Consider the following 26,627-nt stretch of genomic DNA (forward strand, 5'->3'; position numbering starts at 1 on the left):
CTCCGAGACAGTCAACCACACCACCCTCCTAGACAGTCAACCACCCCACCCTCCCTCCTAGACAGACAACCACCCCACCCTCCCAGACAGTCAACCACACCACCCTCCCTCCTAGACAGTCAACCACCCCAACCTCCCTCCTAGACAGTCAACCACACCACCCTCCCTCCTAGACAGTCAACCACACCACCCTCCTAGACAGTCAACCACCCCACCCTCCCTCCTAGACAGTCAACCACCCCACCCTCCTAGACAGTCAACCACCCCACCCTCCCTCCTAGACAGTCAACCACACCACCCTCCCTCCTAGACAGTCAACCACACCACCCTCCTAGACAGTCAACCACCCCACCCTCCCTCCTAGACAGTCAACCACCCCACCCTCCTAGACAGTCAACCACCCCACCCTCCCAGACAGTCAACCACCCCACCCTCCCTCCTAGACAGTCAACCACCCCACCCTCCTAGACAGTCAACCACACCACCCTCCTAGACAGTCAACCACTCCACCCTCCCTCCTAGACAATCAACCACCCCACCCTCCCAGACAGTCAACCACACCACCCTCCTAGACAGTCAACCACACCACCCACCCTCCCAGACAGTCAACCACCCCACCCTCCCAGACAGTCAACCACCCACCCTCCTAGACAGTCTAGTACACCACCCTCCGAGACAGTCAACCACACCACCCTCCTAGACAGTCAACCACCCCACCCTCCCTCCTAGACAGTCAACCACCCCACCCTCCCAGACAGTCAACCACACCACCCTCCCTCCTAGACAGTCAACCACCCCACCCTCCCTCCTAGACAGTCAACCACACCACCCTACCTCCTAGACAGTCAACCACACCACCCTCCCTCCTAGACAGTCAACCACACCACCCTCCCTCCTAGACAGTCAACCACCCCACCCTCCCTCCTAGACAGTCAACCACCCCACCCTCCCAGACAGTCAACCACACCACCCTCCCTCCTAGACAGTCAACCACCCCACCCTCCCTCCTAGACAGTCAACCACACCACCCTACCTCCTAGACAGTCAACCACACCACCCTCCCTCCTAGACAGTCAACCACACCACCCTCCCTCCTAGACAGTCAACCACACCACCCTCCTAGACAGTCAACCACACCACCCACCCTCCCAGACAGTCAACCACCCCACCCTCCCAGACAGTCAACCACCCACCCTCCTAGACAGTCTAGTACACCACCCTCCCGAGAGACAGTCAACCACACCACCCTCCTAGACAGTCAACCACCCCACCCTCCCTCCTAGACAGACAACCACCCCACCCTCCCAGACAGTCAACCACACCACCCTCCCTCCTAGACAGTCAACCACCCCAACCTCCCTCCTAGACAGTCAACCACACCACCCTCCCTCCTAGACAGTCAACCACACCACCCTCCTAGACAGTCAACCACCCCACCCTCCCTCCTAGACAGTCAACCACCCCACCCTCCTAGACAGTCAACCACCCCACCCTCCCTCCTAGACAGTCAACCACACCACCCTCCCTCCTAGACAGTCAACCACACGACCCTCCTAGACAGTCAACCACCCCACCCTCCCTCCTAGACAGTCAACCACCCCACCCTCCTAGACAGTCAACCACCCCACCCTCCCAGACAGTCAACCACCCCACCCTCCCTCCTAGACAGTCAACCACCCCACCCTCCTAGACAGTCAACCACACCACCCTCCTAGACAGTCAACCACTCCACCCTCCCTCCTAGACAATCAACCACCCCACCCTCCCAGACAGTCAACCACACCACCCTCCTAGACAGTCAACCACACCACCCACCCTCCCAGACAGTCAACCACCCCACCCTCCCAGACAGTCAACCACCCACCCTCCTAGACAGTCTAGTACACCACCCTCCGAGACAGTCAACCACACCACCCTCCTAGACAGTCAACCACCCCACCCTCCCTCCTAGACAGTCAACCACCCCACCCTCCCAGACAGTCAACCACACCACCCTCCCTCCTAGACAGTCAACCACCCCACCCTCCCTCCTAGACAGTCAACCACACCACCCTACCTCCTAGACAGTCAACCACACCACCCTCCCTCCTAGACAGTCAACCACACCACCCTCCCTCCTAGACAGTCAACCACACCACCCTCCTAGACAGTCAACCACCCCACCCTCCCTCCTAGACAGTCAACCACCCCACCCTCCTAGACAGTCAACCACCCCACCCTCCTAGACAGTCAACCACCCCACCCTCCAGACAGTCAACCACCCCACCCTCCCTCCTAGACAGTCAACCACCCCACCCTCCTAGACAGTCAACCACACCACCCTCCCTCCTAGACAGTCAACCACACCACCCTCCTAGACAGTCAACCACCCCACCCTCCCCCTAGACAGTCAACCACCCCACCCTCCTAGACAGTCAACCACCCCACCCTCCCAGACAGTCAACCACCCCACCCTCCCTCCTAGACAGTCAACCACCCCACCCTCCTAGACAGTCAACCACACCACCCTCCTAGACAGTCAACCACCCACCCTCCCTCCTAGACAATCAACCACCCCACCCTCCCAGACAGTCAACCACACCACCCTCCTAGACAGTCAACCACACCACCCACCCTCCCAGACAGTCAACCACCCCACCCTCCCAGACAGTCAACCACCCACCCTCCTAGACAGTCTAGTACACCACCCTCCGAGACAGTCAACCACACCACCCTCCTAGACAGTCAACCACCCCACCCTCCGTCCTAGACAGTCAACCACCCCACCCTCCCAGACAGTCAACCACACCACCCTCCCTCCTAGACAGTCAACCACCCCACCCTCCCTCCTAGACAGTCAACCACACCACCCTACCTCCTAGACAGTCAACCACACCACCCTCCCTCCTAGACAGTCAACCACCCCACCCTCCTAGACAGTCAACCACCCCACCCACCCTCCGAGACAGTCAACCACACCACCCTCCTAGACAGTCAACCACCCCACCCTCCCTCCTAGACAGTCAACCACCCCACCCTCCCAGACAGTCAACCACACCACCCTCCCTCCTAGACAGTCAACCACCCCACCCTCCCTCCTAGACAGTCAACCACACCACCCTCCCTCCTAGACAGTCAACCACACCACCCTCCTAGACAGTCAACCACCCCACCCTCCCTCCTAGACAGTCAACCACCCCACCCTCCTAGACAGTCAACCACCCCACCCTCCCAGACAGTCAACCACCCCACCCTCCCTCCTAGACAGTCAACCACCCCACCCTCCTAGACAGTCAACCACACCACCCTCCTAGACAGTCAACCACTCCACCCTCCCTCCTAGACAATCAACCACCCCACCCTCCCAGACAGTCAACCACACCACCCTCCTAGACAGTCAACCACACCACCCACCCTCCCAGACAGTCAACCACCCCACCCTCCCAGACAGTCAACCACCCACCCTCCTAGACAGTCTAGTACACCACCCTCCGAGACAGTCAACCACACCACCCTCCTAGACAGTCAACCACCCCACCCTCCGTCCTAGACAGTCAACCACCCCACCCTCCCAGACAGTCAACCACACCACCCTCCCTCCTAGACAGTCAACCACCCCACCCTCCCTCCTAGACAGTCAACCACACCACCCTACCTCCTAGACAGTCAACCACACCACCCTCCCTCCTAGACAGTCAACCACCCCACCCTCCTAGACAGTCAACCACCCCACCCACCCTCCGAGACAGTCAACCACACCACCCTCCTAGACAGTCAACCACCCCACCCTCCCTCCTAGACAGTCAACCACCCCACCCTCCCAGACAGTCAACCACACCACCCTCCCTCCTAGACAGTCAACCACCCCACCCTCCCTCCTAGACAGTCAACCACACCACCCTCCCTCCTAGACAGTCAACCACACCACCCTCCTAGACAGTCAACCACCCCACCCTCCCTCCTAGACAGTCAACCACCCCACCCTCCTAGACAGTCAACCACCCCACCCTCCCAGACAGTCAACCACCCCACCCTCCCTCCTAGACAGTCAACCACCCCACCCTCCTAGACAGTCAACCACACCACCCTCCTAGACAGTCAACCACTCCACCCTCCCTCCTAGACAATCAACCACCCCACCCTCCCAGACAGTCAACCACACCACCCTCCTAGACAGTCAACCACACCACCCACCCTCCCAGACAGTCAACCACCCCACCCTCCAAGACAGTCAACCACCCACCCTCCTAGACAGTCTAGTACACCACCCTCCGAGACAGTCAACCACACCACCCTCCTAGACAGTCAACCACCCCACCCTCCCTCCTAGACAGTCAACCACCCCACCCTCCCAGACAGTCAACCACACCACCCTCCCTCCTAGACAGTCAACCACCCCACCCTCCCTCCTAGACAGTCAACCACACCACCCTCCCTCCTAGACAGTCAACCACACCACCCTCCCTCCTAGACAGTCAACCACCCCACCCTCCTAGACAGTCAACCACCCCACCCTCCCTCCTCCTAGACAGTCAACCACTCCACCCTCCTAGACAGTCAACCACCCCACCCTCCCTCCTAGACAGTCAACCACCCCACCCTCCTAGACAGTCAACCACCCCACCCTCCCAGACAGTCAACCACCCCACCCTCCCTCCTAGACAGTCAACCACCCCACCCTCCTAGACAGTCAACCACACCACCCTCCTAGACAGTCAACCACTCCACCCTCCCTCCTAGACAATCAACCACCCCACCCTCCCAGACAGTCAACCACACCACCCACCCTCCCAGACAGTCAACCACCCCACCCTCCCAGACAGTCAACCACCCACCCTCCTAGACAGTCTAGTACACCACCCTCCAAGACAGTCAACCACACCACCCTCCTAGACAGTCAACCACCCCACCCTCCCAGACAGTCAACCACACCACCCTCCCTCCTAGACAGTCAACCACACCACCCTCCTAGACAGTCAACCACTCCACCCTCCCTCCTAGACAATCAACCACCCCACCCTCCCAGACAGTCAACCACCCCACCCTCCCAGACAGTCAACCACCCACCCTCCTAGACAGTCTAGTACACCACCCTCCGAGACAGTCAACCACACCACCCTCCTAGACAGTCAACCACCCCACCCTCCCTCCTAGACAGTCAACCACCCCACCCTCCCAGACAGTCAACCACACCACCCTCCCTCCTAGACAGTCAACCACCCCACCCTCCCTCCTAGACAGTCAACCACACCACCCTACCTCCTAGACAGTCAACCACACCACCCTCCCTCCTAGACAGTCAACCACCCCACCCTCCTAGACAGTCAACCACCCCACCCACCCTCCGAGACAGTCAACCACACCACCCTCCTAGACAGTCAACCACCCCACCCTCCCTCCTAGACAGTCAACCACCCCACCCTCCCAGACAGTCAACCACACCACCCTCCCTCCTAGACAGTCAACCACCCCCACCCTCCCTCCTAGACAGTCAACCACACCACCCTCCCTCCTAGACAGTCAACCACACCACCCTCCTAGACAGTCAACCACCCCACCCTCCCTCCTAGACAGTCAACCACCCCACCCTCCTAGACAGTCAACCACCCCACCCTCCCAGACAGTCAACCACCCCACCCTCCCTCCTAGACAGTCAACCACCCCACCCTCCTAGACAGTCAACCACACCACCCTCCTATACAGTCAACCACTCCACCCACCCTCCTAGACAATCAACCACCCCACCCTCCCAGACAGTCAACCACACCACCCTCCTAGACAGTCAACCACACCACCCACCCTCCCAGACAGTCAACCACCCCACCCTCCAAGACAGTCAACCACCCACCCTCCTAGACAGTCTAGTACACCACCCTCCGAGACAGTCAACCACACCACCCTCCTAGACAGTCAACCACCCCACCCTCCCTCCTAGACAGTCAACCACCCCACCCTCCCAGACAGTCAACCACACCACCCTCCCTCCTAGACAGTCAACCACCCCACCCTCCCTCCTAGACAGTCAACCACACCACCCTCCCTCCTAGACAGTCAACCACACCACCCTCCCTCCTAGACAGTCAACCACCCCACCCTCCTAGACAGTCAACCACCCCACCCTCCCTCCTAGACAGTCAACCACTCCACCCTCCTAGACAGTCAACCACCCCACCCTCCCTCCTAGACAGTCAACCACCCCACCCTCCTAGACAGTCAACCACCCCACCCTCCCAGACAGTCAACCACCCCAACCTCCCTCCTAGACAGTCAACCACCCCACCCTCCTAGACAGTCAACCACACCACCCTCCTAGACAGTCAACCACTCCACCCTCCCTCCTAGACAATCAACCACCCCACCCTCCCAGACAGTCAACAACACCACCCACCCTCCCAGACAGTCAACCACCCCACCCTCCCAGACAGTCAACCACCCACCCTCCTAGACAGTCTAGTACACCACCCTCCGAGACAGTCAACCACACCACCCTCCTAGACAGTCAACCACCCCACCCTCCCTCCTAGACAGTCAACCACCCCACCCTCCCAGAAAGTCAACCACACCACCCTCCCTCCTAGACAGTCAACCACCCCACCCTCCCTCCTAGACAGTCAACCACACCACCCTCCCTCCTAGACAGTCAACCACACCACCCTCCCTCCTAGACAGTCAACCACCCCACCCTCCCAGACAGTCAACCACACCACCCTCCCTCCTAGACAGTCAACCACCCCACCCTCCCTCCTAGACAGTCAACCACCCCACCCTCCTAGACAGTCAACAACCCTCCCTCCTAGACAGTCAACCACACCACCCACCCTCCCAGACAGTCAACCACCCCACCCTCCCTCCTAGACAGTCAACCACCCCACCCTCCTAGACAGTCAACCACACCACCCTCCTAGACAGTCAACCACTCCACCCTCCCTCCTAGACAATCAACCACCCCACCCTCCCAGACAGTCAACCACACCACCCTCCTAGACAGTCAACCACACCACCCTCCTTCCTAGACAGTCAACCACACCACCCTCCCTCCTAGACAGTCAACCACCCCACCCTCCCTCCTAGACAGTCAACCACCCCACCCTCCCTCCTAGACAGTCAACCACCCCACCCTCCTAGACAGTCAACCACACCACCCTCCTAGACAGTCAACCACACCACCCTCCCTCCTAGACAGTCAACCACACCACCCTCCCAGACAGTCAACCACACCACCCTCCTAGACAGTCAACCACACCACCCTCCTAGACAGCCAACCACGCCACCCTCCTAGACAGTCAACCACACCACCCTCCCTCATAGACAGTCAACCACCCCACCCTCCTAGACAGTCAACCACCCCACCCTCCCAGACAGTCAACCACCCCACCCTCCTAGACAGTCAACAACCCTCCCTCCTAGACAGTCAACCACACCACCCACCCTCCCAGACAGTCAACCACCCCACCCTCCCTCCTAGACAGTCAACCACCCCACCCTCCTAGACAGTCAACCACACCACCCTCCTAGACAGTCAACCACTCCACCCTCCCTCCTAGACAATCAACCAACCCACCCTCCCAGACAGTCAACCACACCACCCTCCTAGACAGTCAACCACACCACCCTCCTTCCTAGACAGTCAACCACACCACCCTCCCTCCTAGACAGTCAACCACCCCACCCTCCCTCCTAGACAGTCAACCACCCCACCCTCCCTCCTAGACAGTCAACCATCCCACCCTCCTAGACAGTCAACCACACCACCCTCCTAGACAGTCAACCACACCACCCTCCTAGAAAGTCAACCACACCACCCTCCTAGACAGTCAACCACACCACCCTCCCAGACAGTCAACCACACCACCCTCCTAGACAGTCAACCACACCACCCTCCTAGACAGTCAACCACGCCACCCTCCTAGACAGTCAACCACACCACCCTCCCTCATAGACAGTCAACCACCCCACCCTCCCAGACAGTCAACCACACCACCCTCCTAGACAGTCAACCACACCACCCTCCTTCCTAGACAGTCAACCACACCACCCTCCCTCCTAGACAGTCAACCACACCACCCTCCCTCCTAGACAGTCAACCACACCACCCTCCCTCCTAGACAGTCAACCACACCACCCTCCCTCCTAGACAGTCAACCACCCCACCCTCCCTCCTAGACAGTCAACCACCCCACCCTCCCTCCTAGACAGTCAACCACCCCCCCTCCTAGACAGTCAACCACACCACCCTCCTAGACAGTCAACCACACCACCCTCCCTCCTAGACAGTCAACCACACCACCCTCCTAGACAGTCAACCACACCACCCTCCTAGACAGTCAACCACGCCACCCTCCTAGACAGTCAACCACACCACCCTCCTAGACAGTCAACCACACCACCCTCTTAGACAGTCAACCACCCCACCCTCCTATACAGTCAACCACCCCACCCTCCTAGACAGTCAAACACCCTTCCCGACACGAAACCAACCTAATACAACATGAACGGTGCCTACAAATGTCTCTCTCTACCTTGTGATCATAAGAAGACTGTTGTATGACTTCAGGTGCCATCCAGAACGGTGTGCCTACAAATGTCTCTCTCTTCATCTGGGTGTCGGTCAGCTGTCCAGCCACTCCAAAGTCTGCTAGCTTCACCTCCCCCTGCTCAGAGAGGAGGATGTTGGCAGCTTCAGAGAGGGGAGAGGAGAGAGAGGGGAGAGGAGAGAGAGGGGGAGAGGAGAGAGAGGAGAGAGAGGGGGAGAGGAGAGAGAGGGAGAGAGGAGAGAGAGAGGAGAGAGAGGGGGAGAGAGGGAGAGAGGAGAGAGGAGGAGAGAGAGAGAGAGGAGGGGAGAGGAGAGGGGGGGAGAGGAGAGAGAGGGGAGAGGGAGGAGGGAGGGGAGAGAGAGGGAGAGGAGAGAGAGGGGAGAGGAGGAGAGGGGGAGAGGAGAGAGAGGGGAGAGGGAGGAGGAGAGGGGAGAGAGAGGGGAGAGAGGGGGTAGGGAGAGAGAGAGGGGAGAGGGGAGGAGGGGAGAGGAGAGAGAGAGGGGAGAGGGGAGGAGGGTAGAGGAGAGAGAGAGGGGAGAGGAGAGAGAGGGGAGAGGAGAGAGAGGGGAGAGGAGAGAGACGGGAGACATTTCACTTTTGTAGTGTGAGTAATACTGAACATAAATATAAAACCATTTCTAATATTTTACTGAGTTACAGTTCATATAATGAAAATCATTCAATTAATTAAATTGTTCCCTAATCTGTGGATTTCACATGACTGGGAATACTGATAAACATCTGTTGATCACAGATACCTTTAAAAAATAAAAAGTAGGGGTGTGGATCAGAACACCAGTCAGTATCTGGTGTGGATCAGAACACCAGTCAGTATCTGGTGTGGATCAGAACACCAGTCAGTATCTGGTGTGGATCAGAACACCAGTCTGTATCTGGTGTGGATCAGAACACCAGTCTGTATCTGGTGTGGATCAGAACACCAGTCTGTATCTGGTGTGGATCAGAACACCAGTCAGTATCTGGTGTGGATCAGAACACCAGTCAGTATCTGGTGTGGATCAGAACACCAGTCAGTATCTGAACACCAGTCTGTATCTGTGTGGATCAGAACACCAGTCAGTATCTGGTGTGGATCAGAACACCAGTCAGTATCTGGTGTGGATCAGAACACCAGTCAGTATCTGGTGTGGATCAGAACACCAGTCAGTATCTGGTGTGGATCAGAACACCAGTCAGTATCTGGTGTGGATCAGAACACCAGTCTGTATCTGGTGTGGATCAGAACACCAGTCAGTATCTGGTGTGGATCAGAACACCAGTCAGTATCTGGTGTGGATCAGAACACCAGTCAGTATCTGGTGTGGATCAGAACACCAGGCAGTATCTGGTGTGGATCAGAACACCAGTCAGTATCTGGTGTGGATCAGAACACCAGTCAGTATCTGGTGTGGATCAGAACACCAGTCAGTATCTGGTGTGGATCAGAACACCAGTCAGTATCTGGTGTGGATCAGAACACCAGTCAGTATCTGGTGTGGATCAGAACACCAGTCTGTATCTGGTGTGGATCAGAACACCAGTCAGTATCTGGTGTGGATCAGAAAACCAGTCAGTATCTGGTGTGGATCAGAACACCAGTCAGTATCTGGTGTGGATCAGAACACCAGTCAGTATCTGGTGTGGATCAGAACACCAGTCAGTATCTGGTGTGGATCAGAACACCAGTCTGTATCTGGTGTGGATCAGAACACCAGTCTGTATCTGGTGTGGATCAGAACACCAGTCAGTATCTGGCGTGGATCAGAACACCAGTCAGTATCTGGTGTGGATCAGAACACCAGTCTGTATCTGGTGTGGATCAGAACACCAGTCAGTATCTGGTGTGGATCAGTCCAGTCAGTATCTGGTGTGGATCAGAACACCAGTCAGTATCTGGTGTGGATCAGAACACCAGTCAGTATCTGGTGTGGATCAGAACACCAGTCAGTATCTGGTGTGGATCAGAACACCAGTCAGTATCTGGTGTGGATCAGAACACCAGTCAGTATCTGGTGTGGATCAGAACACCAGTCAGTATCTGGTGTGGATCAGAACACCAGTCAGTATCTGGTGTGGATCAGAAAACCAGTCAGTATCTGGTGTGGATCAGAACACCAGTCAGTATCTGGTGTGGATCAGAAAACCAGTCAGTATCTGGTGTGGATCAGAACACCAGTCAGTATCTGGTGTGGATCAGAAAACCAGTCAGTATCTGGTGTGGATCAGAAAACCAGTCAGTATCTGGTGTGGATCAGAACACCAGTCAGTATCTGGTGTGGATCAGAAAACCAGTCTGTATCTGGTGTGGATCAGAACACCAGTCAGTATCTGGTGTGGATCAGAACACCAGTCAGTATCTGGTGTGGATCAGAAAACCAGTCAGTATCTGGTGTGGATCAGAACACCAGTCTGTATCTGGTGTGGATCAGAACACCAGTCTGTATCTGGTGTGGATCATAAAACCAGTCTGTATCTGGTGTGGATCAGAACACCAGTCTGTATCTGGTGTGGATCAGAAAACCAGTCAGTATCTGGTGTGGATCAGAACACCAGTCTGTATCTGGTGTGGATCAGAACACCAGTCTGTATCTGGTGTGGATCAGAACACCAGTCTGTATCTGGTGTGGATCAGAAAACCAGTCAGTATCTGGTGTGGATCAGAACACCAGTCAGTATCTGGTGTGGATCAGAAAACCAGTCTGTATCTGGTGTGGATCAGAAAACCAGTCTGTATCTGGTGTGGATCATAAAACCAGTCAGTATCTGGTGTGGATCAGAACACCAGTCAGTATCTGGTGTGGATCAGAACACCAGTCAGTATCTGGTGTGGATCAGAACACCAGTCAGTATCTGGTGTGGATCAGAACACCAGTCAGTATCTGGTGTGGATCAGAACACCAGTCTGTATCTGGTGTGGATCATAAAACCAGTCAGTATCTGGTGTGGATCAGAACACCAGTCAGTATCTGGTGTGGATCAGAACACCAGTCTGTATCTGGTGTGGATCAGAACACCAGTCTGTATCTGGTGTGGATCAGAACACCAGTCTGTATCTGGTGTGGATCAGAAAACCAGTCTGTATCTGGTGTGGATCAGAAAACCAGTCAGTATCTGGTGTGGATCAGAAAACCAGTCAGTATCTGGTGTGGATCAGAAAACCAGTCAGTATCTGGTGTGGATCAGAACACCAGTCAGTATCTGGTGTGGATCAGAACACCAGTCAGTATCTGGTGTGGATCAGAACACCAGTCAGTATCTGGTGTGGATCAGAACACCAGTCTGTATCTGGTGTGGATCAGAACACCAGTCTGTATCTGGTGTGGATCAGAACACCAGTCTGTATCTGGTGTGGATCAGAAAACCAGTCAGTATCTGGTGTGGATCAGAACACCAGTCAGTATCTGGTGTGGATCAGAAAACCAGTCTGTATCTGGTGTGGATCAGAAAACCAGTCTGTATCTGGTGTGGATCATAAAACCAGTCAGTATCTGGTGTGGATCAGAACACCAGTCAGTATCTGGTGTGGATCAGAACACCAGTCAGTATCTGGTGTGGATCAGAACACCAGTCAGTATCTGGTGTGGATCAGAAAACCAGTCTGTATCTGGTGTGGATCAGAAAACCAGTCTGTATCTGGTGTGGATCATAAAACCAGTCAGTATCTGGTGTGGATCAGAACACCAGTCAGTATCTGGTGTGGATCAGAACACCAGTCAGTATCTGGTGTGGATCAGAACACCAGTCAGTATCTGGTGTGGATCAGAACACCAGTCAGTATCTGGTGTGGATCATAAAACCAGTCAGTATCTGGTGTGGATCAGAAAACCAGTCAGTATCTGGTGTGGATCAGAACACCAGTCAGTATCTGGTGTGGATCATAAAACCAGTCAGTATCTGGTGTGGATCAGAACACCAGTCAGTATCTGGTGTGACCACCACTTCACATAGAGTTGATCAGGCTGTTTGATTGTGGCCTGTGGAATGTTGTCCCAACTCCTCTTCCATGGCTGTGTGAAGTTGCTGGATATTGGCGGGAACTGGGACATGCTGTCGTACTGGTCTACCACACAACCCTCCCAAGCCACACTGCTTCTTGACACACTGCTCGCTTAACCCGGAAACTGGTTTACTATGCTACTGGTTAACTACTGGTTTACTATGCTACTGGTTAACTACTGGTTTACTATGCTACTGGTTAACTACTGGGTTACTATGCTACTGGTTTACTACTGGTTTACTCTGCTACTGGTTAACTACTGGTTTACTATGCTACTGGTTAACTACTGATTAACTACTGGTTTACTATGCAACTGGTTAAGTACTGGTTTACTCTGCTACTGGTTAACTACTGGTTTACTGTGCTACTGGTTAACTACTGGTTTACTATGCTACTGGTTAACTACTGGTTAACTACTGGTTTACTATGCACCTGGTTAACTACTGGTTTACTCTGCTACTGGTTAACTACTGGTTTACTGTGCTACTGGTTAACTACTGGTTTACTATGCTACTGGTTAACTACTGGTTTACAATGCAAATGGTTAACTACTGGTTTACTATGCTACTGGTTAACTACTGGTTTACAATGCAAATGGTTAACTACTGGTTTACTATGCTACTGTTAACTACTGGGATACTATGCTACTGGTTAACTACTAGTTTACTGTGCTACTGGTTAACTACTGGTTAACTACTGGTTTACTATGCTCCTGGTTAACTACTGGTTTACTACTGGTTTACTGTGCTACGGGTTAACTACTGGTTAACTACTGGTTTAATGTGCTCCTGGTTAACTACTGGTTAACCACTGGTTTATGGTGCTACTGGTTAACCACTGGTTTATGGTGCTACTGGTTAACTCCTCATACCTTTAATATCTCTGTGTATCTTCTTCTCCGAGTGAAGGTAATCCAGACCCTTCAGAATCTCCCTCAGCATGGTGGCAATCTGGCACTCATCAAACGGACCTGCACGCAACTGAACACACACACATCTCACACACACACACTTTCATGAAATGAACCACCACACATACACACACTTACCAGGTCTAGAGCTGAGCCCCCTCCTAGATACTCCATGATGATCCATAGTTTACTGCCCTAAGAGACAGACAGAGAGTTATAGCTGCAGTGTGTGTGTGTGTGTGTGTGTGTGTGTGTGTGTGTTCCTATCCTCACCTTTAGGTATGACCCATAGTACTTGGTGACATAAGGACTGTCACATTGACTCAGTACGGTGATCTCTTGTTGTATATCTTCAATATCATCTTCGGCCTCTTCCAGATCTATAGTCTTAAAGAAGCAAAATATTTCAGACATAAAAAAATCAATCAATCAAAATGAAATGAAACGCCTATAATGTCTTAGTACTGCTTCTTACCTTAATGGCTACTACGCTCTGGGTGCGATTATCGATGCCTTTGAAGACCTCACCAAACGATCCTTTACCGATTCGCTCCAACTTGGTGAAAAGTTCCTCGGGGTCTACCTGGGAACTCTGGGGGATGGGGGAGAGGGAGGAGCAGGGAGGCGGAGAGGTAAATGAAAGGGGGGAGGGAGTGGTGTTATCATCTCTAACCTATCAGACTGTAGTGGTGTTATCATCTCTAACCCATCAGACTGTAGTGGTGTTATCATCTCTAACCCATCAGACTGTAGTGGTGTTATCATCTCTAACCCATCAGACTGTGGTGTGGTGTTATCATCTCTAACCCATCAGACTGTAGTGGTGTTATCATCTCTAACCCATCAGACTGTAGTGGTGTTATCATCTCTAACCCATCAGACTGTAGTGGTGTTATCATCTCTAACCCATCAGACTGTAGTGGTGTTATCATCTCTAACCCATCAGACTGTAGTGGTGTTATCATCTCTAACCCATCAGACTGTAGTGGTGTTATCATCTCTAACCCATCAGACTGTAGTGGTGTTATCATCTCTAACCCATCAGACTGTAGTGGTGTTATCATCTCTAACCCATCAGACTGTAGTGGTGTTATCATCTCTAACCCATCAGACTGTAGTGGTGTTATCATCTCTAACCCATCAGACTGTAGTGGTGTTATCATCTCTAACCCATCAGACTGTAGTGGTGTTATCATCTCTAACCCATCAGACTGTAGTGGTGTTATCATCTCTCTCTAACCCATCAGACTGTAGTGGTGTTATCATCTCTAACCCATCAGACTGTAGTGGTGTTATCATCTCTAACCCATCAGACTGTAGTGGTGTTATCATCTCTAACCCATCAGACTGTAGTGGTGTTATCATCTCTAACCCATCAGACTGTAGTGGTGTTATCATCTCTAACCCATCAGACTGTAGTGGTGTTATCATCTCTCTCTAACCCATCAGACTGTAGTGGTGTTATCATCTCTAACCCATCAGACTGTAGTGGTGTTATCATCTCTAACCCATCAGACTGTAGTGGTGTTATCATCTCTAACCCATCAGACTGTAGTGGTGTTATCATCTCTAACCCATCAGACTGTAGTGGTGTTATCATCTCTAACCCATCAGACTGTAGTGGTGTTATCATCTCTAACCCATCAGACTGTAGTGGTGTTATCATCTCTAACCCATCAGACTGTAGTGGTGTTATCATCTCTAACCCATCAGACTGTAGTGGTGTTATCATCTCTAACCCATCAGACTGTAGTGGTGTTATCATCTCTAACCCATCAGACTGTAGTGGTGTTATCATCTCTAACCCATCAGACTGTAGTGGTGTTATCATCTCTAACCCATCAGACTGTAGTGGTGTTATCATCTCCCATCAGACTAACATCTTTCTAACCCATCAGACTGTAGTGGTGTTATCATCTCTAACCCATCAGACTGTAGTGGTGTTATCATCTCTAACCCATCAGACTGTAGTGGTGTTATCATCATCTCTAACCCATCAGACTGTAGTGGTGTTATCATCTCTAACCCATCAGACTGTAGTGTGTTATCATCTCTAACCCATCAGACTGTAGTGGTGTTATCATCTCTAACCCATCAGACTGTAGTGGTGTTATCATCTCTAACCCATCAGACTGTAGTGGTGTTATCATCTCTACTGTAGTGGTGTTATCATCCCATTTACAGACTGTAGTGATGTTATCATCTCTAACCCATCAGACTGTAGTGGTGTTATCATCTCTAACCCATCAGACTGTAGTGGTGTTATCATCTCTAACCCATCAGACTGTAGTGGTGTTATCATCTCTAACCCATCAGACTGTAGTGGTGTTATCATCTCTCTCGACCCCATCAGACTGTAGTGATGTTATCATCTCTAACCCATCAGACTGTAGTGATGTTATCATCTCTCTCTAACCCATCAGACTGTAGTGGTGTTATCATCTCTAACCCATCAGACTGTAGTGGTGTTATCATCTCTAACCCATCAGACTGTAGTGGTGTTATCATCTCTCTCTAACCCATCAGACTGTAGTGGTGTTATCATCTCTAACCCATCAGACTGTAGTGGTGTTATCATCTCTAACCCATCAGACTGTAGTGGTGTTATCATCTCTAACCCATCAGACTGTAGTGGTGTTATCATCTCTCTCTAACCCATCAGACTGTAGTGGTGTTATCATCTCTAACCCATCAGACTGTAGTGGTGTTATCATCTCTAACCCATCAGACTGTAGTGGTGTTATCATCTCTAACCCATCAGACTGTAGTGGTGTTATCATCTCTAACCCATCAGACTGTAGTGGTGTTATCATCTCTAACCCATCAGACTGTAGTGGTGTTATCATCTCTAACCCATCAGACTGTAGTGATGTTATCATCTCTAACCCATCAGACTGTAGTGGTGTTATCATCTCTAACCCATCAGACTGTAGTGGTGTTATCATCTCTCTCGACCCCATCATACTGTAGTGGTGTTATCATCTCTAACCTTTCAGACTGTAGTGGTGTTATCATCTCTCTCTAACCCATCAGACTGTAGTGATGTTATCATCTCTCTCTAACCCATCAGACTGTAGTGGTGTTATCATCTCTAACCCATCAGACTGTAGTGGTGTTATCATCTCTCTCTAACCCATCAGACTGTAGTGGTGTTATCATCTCTAACCCATCAGACTGTAGTGGTGTTATCATCTCTAACCCATCAGACTGTAGTGGTGTTATCATCTCTAACCCATCAGACTGTAGTGGTGTTATCATCTCTAACCCATCAGACTGTAGTGGTGTTATCATCTCTAACCCATCAGACTGTAGTGGTGTTATCATCTCTAACCCATCAGACTGTAGTGGTGTTATCATCTCTAACCCATCAGACTGTAGTGGTGTTATCATCTCTCTCTAACCCATCAGACTGTAGTGGTGTTATCATCTCTAACCTATCAGACTGTAGTGGTGTTATCATCTCTAACCCATCAGACTGTAGTGGTGTTATCATCTCTAACCCATCAGACTGTAGTGGTGTTATCATCTCTAACCCATCAGACTGTAGTGGTGTTATCATCTCTAACCTATCAGACTGTAGTGGTGTTATCATCTCTAACCCATCAGACTGTAGTGGTGTTATCATCTCTAACCCATCAGACTGTAGTGGTGTTATCATCTCTAACCCATCAGACTGTAGTGGTGTTATCATCTCTAACCCATCAGACTGTAGTGGTGTTATCATCTCTAACCCATCAGACTGTAGTGGTGTTATCATCTCTAACCCATCAGACTGTAGTGGTGTTATCATCTCTAACCCATCAGACTGTAGTGGTGTTATCATCTCTAACCCATCAGACTGTAGTGGTGTTATCATCTCTAACCCATCAGACTGTAGTGGTGTTATCATCTCTAACCCATCAGACTGTAGTGGTGTTATCATCTCTAACCCATCAGACTGTAGTGGTGTTATCATCTCTAACCCATCAGACTGTAGTGGTGTTATCATCTCTAACCCATCAGACTGTAGTGGTGTTATCATCTCTCTCTAACCCATCAGACTGTAGTGGTGTTATCATCTCTAACCCATCAGACTGTAGTGGTGTTATCATCTCTAACCCATCAGACTGTAGTGGTGTTATCATCTCTCTCTAACCCATCAGACTGTAGTGGTGTTATCATCTCTAACCCATCAGACTGTAGTGGTGTTATCATCTCTAACCCATCAGACTGTAGTGATGTTATCATCTCTAACCCATCAGACTGTAGTGATGTTATCTCTCTAACCCATCAGACTGTAGTGATGTTATCATCTCTAACCCATCCATCATCTCCCTAGACTGTAGTGGTGTTATCATCTCTAACCCATCAGACTGTAGTGGTGTTATCATCTCTAACCCATCAGACTGTAGTGGTGTTATCATCTCTAACCCATCAGACTGTAGTGGTGTTATCATCTCTAACCCATCAGACTGTAGTGGTGTTATCATCTCTAACCCATCAGACTGTAGTGGTGTTATCATCTCTAACCCATCAGACTGTAGTGATGTTATCATCTCTAACCCATCAGACTGTAGTGATGTTATCATCTCTAACCCATCAGACTGTAGTGGTGTTATCATCTCTAACCCATCAGACTGTAGTGATGTTATCATCTCTAACCCATCAGACTGTAGTGGTGTTATCATCTCTAACCCATCAGACTGTAGTGATGTTATCATCTCTAACCCATCAGACTGTAGTGATGTTATCATCTCTAACCCATCAGACTGTAGTGATGTTATCATCTCTAACCCATCAGACTGTAGTGGTGTTATCATCTCTAACCCATCAGACTGTAGTGGTGTTATCATCTCTAACCCATCAGACTGTAGTGATGTTATCATCTCTAACCCATCAGACTGTAGTGATGTTATCATCTCTAACCCATCAGACTGTAGTGGTGTTATCATCTCTAACCCATCATCAGACTGTAGTGGTGTTATCATCTCTAACCCATCATCAGACTGTAGTGGTGTTATCATCTCTAACCCATCAGACTGTAGTGGTGTTATCATCTCTAACCCATCAGACTGTAGTGGTGTTATCATCTCTAACCCATCAGACTGTAGTGGTGTTATCATCTCTAACCCATCAGACTGTAGTGATGTTATCATCTCTAACCTATCAGACTGTAGTGGTGTTATCATCTCTCTCTAACCCATCAGACTGTAGTGGTGTTATCATCTCTAACCCATCATCAGACTGTAGTGGTGTCATCATCTCTCTCTAACCCATCAGACTGTAGTGGTGTTATCATCTCTAACCCATCAGACTGTAGTGATGTTATCATCTCTCTCTAACCCATCAGACTGTAGTGGTGTTATCATCTCTAACCCATCATCAGACTGTAGTGGTGTCATCATCTCTCTCTAACCCATCAGACTGTAGTGATGTTATCATCTCTAACCCATCAGACTGTAGTGGTGTTATCATCTCTCTCTAACCCATCAGACTGTAGTGGTGTTATCATCTCTAACCCATCAGACTGTAGTGGTGTTATCATCTCTCTCTAACCCATCAGACTGTAGTGGTGTTATCATCTCTAACCCATCAGACTGTAGTGGTGTTATCATCTCTAACCCATCAGACTGTAGTGGTAAGTGTTATCATCTCTCTCTAACCCATCAGACTGTAGTGGGTGTTATCATCTCTAACCCATCAGACTGTAGTGGTGTTATCATCTCTAACCCATCAGACTGTAGTGGTGTTATCATCTCTAACCCATCAGACTGTAGTGGTGTTATCATCTCTCTCTAACCCATCAGACTGTAGTGGTGTTATCATCTCTAACCCATCAGACTGTAGTGATGTTATCATCTCTAACCCATCAGACTGTAGTGGTGTTATCATCTCTCTCTAACCCATCAGACTGTAGTGGTGTTATCATCTCTAACCCATCAGACTGTAGTGGTGTTATCATCTCTAACCCATCAGACTGTAGTGGTGTTATCATCTCTAACCCATCAGACTGTAGTGGTGTTATCATCTCTAACCCATCAGACTGTAGTGATGTTATCATCTCTAACCCATCAGACTGTAGTGGTGTTATCATCTCTAACCCATCAGACTGTAGTGGTGTTATCATCTCTAACCCATCAGACTGTAGTGGTGTTATCATCTCTAACCCATCAGACTGTAGTGATGTTATCATCTCTCTCTAACCCATCAGACTGTAGTGGTGTTATCATCTCTAACCCATCAGACTGTAGTGGTGTTATCATCTCTAACCCATCAGACTGTAGTGGTGTTATCATCTCTAACCCATCAGACTGTAGTGATATTATCTCTCTAACCCATCAGACTGTAGTGGTGTTATCATCTCTAACCCATCAGACTGTAGTGATGTTATCATCTCTAACCCATCAGACTGTAGTGGTGTTATCATCTCTAACCCATCAGACTGTAGTGGTGTTATCATCTCTAACCCATCAGACTGTAGTGGTGTTATCATCTCTAACCCATCAGACTGTAGTGATGTTATCATCTCTAACCCATCAGACTGTAGTGGTGTTATCATCTCTAACCCATCAGACTGTAGTGATGTTATCATCTCTAACCCATCAGACTGTAGTGATGTTATCATCTCTAACCCATCAGACTGTAGTGATGTTATCATCTCTAACCCATCAGACTGTAGTGACTGTGTTATCATCTCTAACCCATCAGACTGTAGTGGTGTTATCATCTCTAACCCATCAGACTGTAGTGGTGTTATCATCTCTAACCCATCAGACTGTAGTGGTGTTATCATCTCTAACCCATCAGACTGTAGTGGTGTCATCATCTCTAACCCATCAGACTGTAGTGGTGTTTATCATCTCTAACCTATCAGACTGTAGTGGTGTTATCATCTCTAACCCATCAGACTGTAGTGGTGTTATCATCTCTAACCCATCAGACTGTAGTGGTGTTATCATCTCTAACCCATCAGACTGTAGTGGTGTTATCATCTCTAACCTTTCAGACTGTAGTGGTGTTATCATCTCTAACCCATCAGACTGTAGTGGTGTTATCATCTCTAACCCATCAGACTGTAGTGGTGTTATCATCTCTAACCTATCATCAGACTGTAGTGGTGTTATCATCTCTAACCCATCAGACTGTAGTGGTGTTATCATCTCTAACCCATCAGACTGTAGTGGTGTTATCATCTCTAACCTATCATCAGACTGTAGTGGTGTTATCATCTCTAACCCATCAGACTGTAGTGGTGTTATCATCTCTCTCGACCCCATCAGACTGTAGTGGTGTTATCATCTCTCTCTAACCCATCAGACTGTAGTGGTGTTATCATCTCTAACCTATCAGACTGTAGTGGTGTTATCATCTCTAACCCATCAGACTGTAGTGGTGTTATCATCTCTAACCCATCAGACTGTAGTGGTGTTATCATCTCTAACCCATCAGACTGTAGTGGTGTTATCATCTCTAACCTATCAGACTGTAGTGGTGTTATCATCTCTCTCTAACCCATCAGACTGTAGTGGTGTTATCATCTCTCTCTAACCCATCAGACTGTAGTGGTGTTATCATCTCTCTCGACCCCATCAGACTGTAGTGGTGTTATCATCTCTAACCTTTCAGACTGTAGTGGTGTTATCATCTCTCTCTAACCCATCAGACTGTAGTGGTGTTATCATCTCTAACCCATCAGACTGTAGTGGTGTTATCATCTCTAACCTATCAGACTGTAGTGGTGTTATCATCTCTAACCCATCAGACTGTAGTGGTGTTATCATCTCTAACCCATCAGACTGTAGTGGTGTTATCATCTCTAACCCATCAGACTGTAGTGGTGTTATCATCTCTAACCCATCAGACTGTAGTGGTGTTATCATCTCTAACCCATCAGACTGTAGTGGTGTTATCATCTCTAACCCATCAGACTGTAGTGGTGTCATCATCTCTAACCCATCAGACTGTAGTGGTGTTATCATCTCTAACCTATCAGACTGTAGTGGTGTTATCATCTCTAACCCATCAGACTGTAGTGGTGTTATCATCTCTAACCCATCAGACTGTAGTGGTGTTATCATCTCTAACCTATCATCAGACTGTAGTGGTGTTATCATCTCTAACCCATCAGACTGTAGTGGTGTTATCATCTCTCTCGACCCCATCAGACTGTAGTGGTGTTATCATCTCTCTAACCCATCAGACTGTAGTGGTGTTATCATCTCTAACCTATCAGACTGTAGTGGTGTTATCATCTCTAACCCATCAGACTGTAGTGGTGTTATCATCTCTAACCCATCAGACTGTAGTGGTGTTATCATCTCTAACCCATCAGACTGTAGTGGTGTTATCATCTCTAACCTATCAGACTGTAGTGGTGTTATCATCTCTCTCTAACCCATCAGACTGTAGTGGTGTTATCATCTCTCTCTAACCCATCAGACTGTAGTGGTGTTATCATCTCTCTAACCCCATCAGACTGTAGTGGTGTTATCATCTCTAACCTTTCAGACTGTAGTGGTGTTATCATCTCTCTCTAACCCATCAGACTGTAGTGGTGTTATCATCTCTAACCCATCAGACTGTAGTGGTGTTATCATCTCTAACCTATCAGACTGTAGTGGTGTTATCATCTCTAACCCATCAGACTGTAGTGGTGTCATCATCTCTAACCCATCAGACTGTAGTGGTGTTATCATCTCTAACCTATCAGACTGTAGTGGTGTTATCATCTCTAACCCATCAGACTGTAGTGGTGTTATCATCTCTAACCCATCAGACTGTAGTGGTGTTATCATCTCTAACCCATCAGACTGTAGTGGTGTTATCATCTCTAACCTTTCAGACTGTAGTGGTGTTATCATCTCTAACCCATCAGACTGTAGTGGTGTTATCATCTCTAACCCATCAGACTGTAGTGGTGTTATCATCTCTAACCTATCATCAGACTGTAGTGGTGTTATCATCTCTAACCCATCAGACTGTAGTGGTGTTATCATCTCTAACCCATCAGACTGTAGTGGTGTTATCATCTCTAACCTATCATCAGACTGTAGTGGTGTTATCATCTCTAACCCATCAGACTGTAGTGGTGTTATCATCTCTCTCGACCCCATCAGACTGTAGTGGTGTTATCATCTCTCTCTAACCCATCAGACTGTAGTGGTGTTATCATCTCTAACCTATCAGACTGTAGTGGTGTTATCATCTCTAACCCATCAGACTGTAGTGGTGTTATCATCTCTAACCCATCAGACTGTAGTGGTGTTATCATCTCTAACCTATCATCAGACTGTAGTGGTGTTATCATCTCTAACCCATCAGACTGTAGTGGTGTTATCATCTCTCTCGACCCCATCAGACTGTAGTGGTGTTATCATCTCTCTCTAACCCATCAGACTGTAGTGGTGTTATCATCTCTAACCTATCAGACTGTAGTGGTGTTATCATCTCTAACCCATCAGACTGTAGTGGTGTTATCATCTCTAACCCATCAGACTGTAGTGGTGTTATCATCTCTAACCCATCAGACTGTAGTGGTGTTATCATCTCTAACCTATCAGACTGTAGTGGTGTTATCATCTCTCTCTAACCCATCAGACTGTAGTGGTGTTATCATCTCTCTCTAACCCATCAGACTGTAGTGGTGTTATCATCTCTCTCGACCCCATCAGACTGTAGTGGTGTTATCATCTCTAACCTTTCAGACTGTAGTGGTGTTATCATCTCTCTCTAACCCATCAGACTGTAGTGGTGTTATCATCTCTAACCCATCAGACTGTAGTGGTGTTATCATCTCTAACCTATCAGACTGTAGTGGTGTTATCATCTCTCTCGACCCCATCAGACTGTAGTGGTGTTATCATCTCTCTCTAACCCATCAGACTGTAGTGGTGTTATCATCTCTAACCTATCAGACTGTAGTGGTGTTATCATCTCTAACCCATCAGACTGTAGTGGTGTTATCATCTCTAACCCATCAGACTGTAGTGGTGTTATCATCTCTAACCCATCAGACTGTAGTGGTGTTATCATCTCTAACCCATCAGACTGTAGTGGTGTTATCATCTCTAACCCATCAGACTGTAGTGGTGTCATCATCTCTAACCCATCAGACTGTAGTGGTGTTATCATCTCTAACCTATCAGACTGTAGTGGTGTTATCATCTCTAACCCATCAGACTGTAGTGGTGTTATCATCTCTAACCCATCAGACTGTAGTGGTGTTATCATCTCTAACCTATCATCAGACTGTAGTGGTGTTATCATCTCTAACCCATCAGACTGTAGTGGTGTTATCATCTCTCTCGACCCCATCAGACTGTAGTGGTGTTATCATCTCTCTCTAACCCATCAGACTGTAGTGGTGTTATCATCTCTAACCTATCAGACTGTAGTGGTGTTATCATCTCTAACCCATCAGACTGTAGTGGTGTTATCATCTCTAACCCATCAGACTGTAGTGGTGTTATCATCTCTAACCCATCAGACTGTAGTGGTGTTATCATCTCTAACCCATCAGACTGTAGTGGTGTTATCATCTCTCTAACCCATCAGACTGTAGTGGTGTTATCATCTCTCTCTAACCCATCAGACTGTAGTGGTGTTATCATCTCTCTAACCCCATCAGACTGTAGTGGTGTTATCATCTCTAACCTTTCAGACTGTAGTGATGTTATCATCTCTCTCTAACCCATCAGACTGTAGTGGTGTTATCATCTCTAACCCATCAGACTGTAGTGGTGTTATCAACTCTCTCTAACATATCAGACTGTAGTGGTGTTATCATATCTAACCCATCAGACTGTAGTGGTGTTATCATCTCTAACCCATCAGACTGTAGTGGTGTTATCATCTCTAACCTTTCAGACTGTAGTGGTGTTATCATCTCTAACCCATCAGACTGTAGTGGTGTTATCATCTCTAACCCATCAGACTGTAGTGGTGTTATCATCTCTAACCCATCAGACTGTAGTGGTGTTATCATCTCTAACCTTTCAGACTGTAGTGGTGTTATCATCTCTAACCCATCAGACTGTAGTGGTGTTATCATCTCTAACCCATCAGACTGTAGTGGTGTTATCATCTCTAACCTATCATCAGACTGTAGTGGTGTTATCATCTCTAACCCATCAGACTGTAGTGGTGTTATCATCTCTAACCCATCAGACTGTAGTGGTGTTATCATCTCTAACCTATCATCAGACTGTAGTGGTGTTATCATCTCTAACCCATCAGACTGTAGTGGTGTTATCATCTCTCTCGACCCCATCAGACTGTAGTGGTGTTATCATCTCTCTCTAACCCATCAGACTGTAGTGGTGTTATCATCTCTAACCTATCAGACTGTAGTGGTGTTATCATCTCTAACCCATCAGACTGTAGTGGTGTTATCATCTCTAACCCATCAGACTGTAGTGGTGTTATCATCTCTAACCTATCATCAGACTGTAGTGGTGTTATCATCTCTAACCCATCAGACTGTAGTGGTGTTATCATCTCTCTCGACCCCATCAGACTGTAGTGGTGTTATCATCTCTCTCTAACCCATCAGACTGTAGTGGTGTTATCATCTCTAACCTATCAGACTGTAGTGGTGTTATCATCTCTAACCCATCAGACTGTAGTGGTGTTATCATCTCTAACCCATCAGACTGTAGTGGTGTTATCATCTCTAACCCATCAGACTGTAGTGGTGTTATCATCTCTAACCTATCAGACTGTAGTGGTGTTATCATCTCTCAGACTCTAACCCATCAGACTGTAGTGGTGTTATCATCTCTCTCATCAACCCATCAGACTGTAGTGGTGTTATCATCTCTCTCTACCCCATCAGACTGTAGTGGTGTTATCATCTCTAACCTTTCAGACTGTAGTGGTGTTATCATCTCTCTCTAACCCATCAGACTGTAGTGGTGTTATCATCTCTAACCCATCAGACTGTAGTGGTGTTATCATCTCTAACCTATCAGACTGTAGTGGTGTTATCATCTCTCTCGACCCCATCAGACTGTAGTGGTGTTATCATCTCTCTCTAACCCATCAGACTGTAGTGGTGTTATCATCTCTAACCTATCAGACTGTAGTGGTGTTATCATCTCTAACCCATCAGACTGTAGTGGTGTTATCATCTCTAACCCATCAGACTGTAGTGGTGTTATCATCTCTAACCCATCAGACTGTAGTGGTGTTATCATCTCTAACCTTTCAGACTGTAGTGGTGTTATCATCTCTAACCCATCAGACTGTAGTGGTGTTATCATCTCTAACCCATCAGACTGTAGTGGTGTTATCATCTCTAACCCATCAGACTGTAGTGGTGTTATCATCTCTAACCTATCAGACTGTAGTGGTGTTATCATCTCTAACCCATCAGACTGTAGTGGTGTTATCATCTCTAACCCATCAGACTGTAGTGGTGTCATCATCTCTAACCCATCAGACTGTAGTGGTGTTATCATCTCTAACCCATCAGACTGTAGTGGTGTTATCATCTCTAACCCATCAGACTGTAGTGGTGTTATCATCTCTAACCCATCAGACTGTAGTGGTGTTATCATCTCTAACCCATCAGACTGTAGTGGTGTTATCATCTCTAACCTTTCAGACTGTAGTGGTGTTATCATCTCTAACCTATCAGACTGTAGTGGTGTTATCATCTCTAACCCATCAGACTGTAGTGGTGTTATCATCTCTAACCCATCAGACTGTAGTGGTGTTATCATCTCTAACCCATCAGACTGTAGTGGTGTTATCATCTCTAACCCATCAGACTGTAGTGGTGTTATCATCTCTAACCCATCAGACTGTAGTGGTGTTATCATCTCTAACCCATCAGACTGTAGTGGTGTTATCATCTCTAACCCATCAGACTGTAGTGGTGTTATCATCTCTAACCCATCAGACTGTAGTGGTGTTATCATCTCTAACCCATCAGACTGTAGTGGTGTTATCATCTCTAACCCATCAGACTGTAGTGGTGTTATCATCTCTAACCCATCAGACTGTAGTGGTGTTATCATCTCTAACCCATCAGACTGTAGTGGTGTTATCATCTCTAACCCATCAGACTGTAGTGGTGTCATCATCTCTAACCCATCAGACTGTAGTGGTGTTATCATCTCTAACCCATCAGACTGTAGTGGTGTTATCATCTCTAACCCATCAGACTGTAGTGGTGTTATCATCTCTAACCCATCAGACTGTAGTGGTGTTATCATCTCTAACCCAT

General features: G+C 48.6%; 1 protein-coding gene across 2 annotated transcripts in view; it reads right to left on the reverse strand.

Annotated features, from left to right (window-relative positions):
- Positions 1-26,627, reverse strand: part of LOC115124169 (serine/threonine-protein kinase 26-like) — a 48,411-nt gene that overhangs the window by 17,445 nt on the left and 4,339 nt on the right. For both annotated transcript variants that reach the window (XM_065025199.1, XM_065025200.1), the window contains 5 exons: positions 13,896-14,012; positions 13,694-13,807; positions 13,559-13,615; positions 13,382-13,490; positions 8,499-8,656 (listed from right to left, as the gene is read on the reverse strand). In XM_065025199.1, the coding sequence (XP_064881271.1) occupies positions 8,499-8,656; positions 13,382-13,490; positions 13,559-13,615; positions 13,694-13,807; positions 13,896-14,012 (555 nt within the window). The remainder of the gene's footprint in view (positions 1-8,498; positions 8,657-13,381; positions 13,491-13,558; positions 13,616-13,693; positions 13,808-13,895; positions 14,013-26,627) is intronic.

The sequence above is a fragment of the Oncorhynchus nerka genome, linkage group LG12 (assembly GCF_034236695.1).
Source record: "Oncorhynchus nerka isolate Pitt River linkage group LG12, Oner_Uvic_2.0, whole genome shotgun sequence".
Classification (NCBI taxonomy): Eukaryota; Metazoa; Chordata; class Actinopteri; order Salmoniformes; family Salmonidae; genus Oncorhynchus; species Oncorhynchus nerka.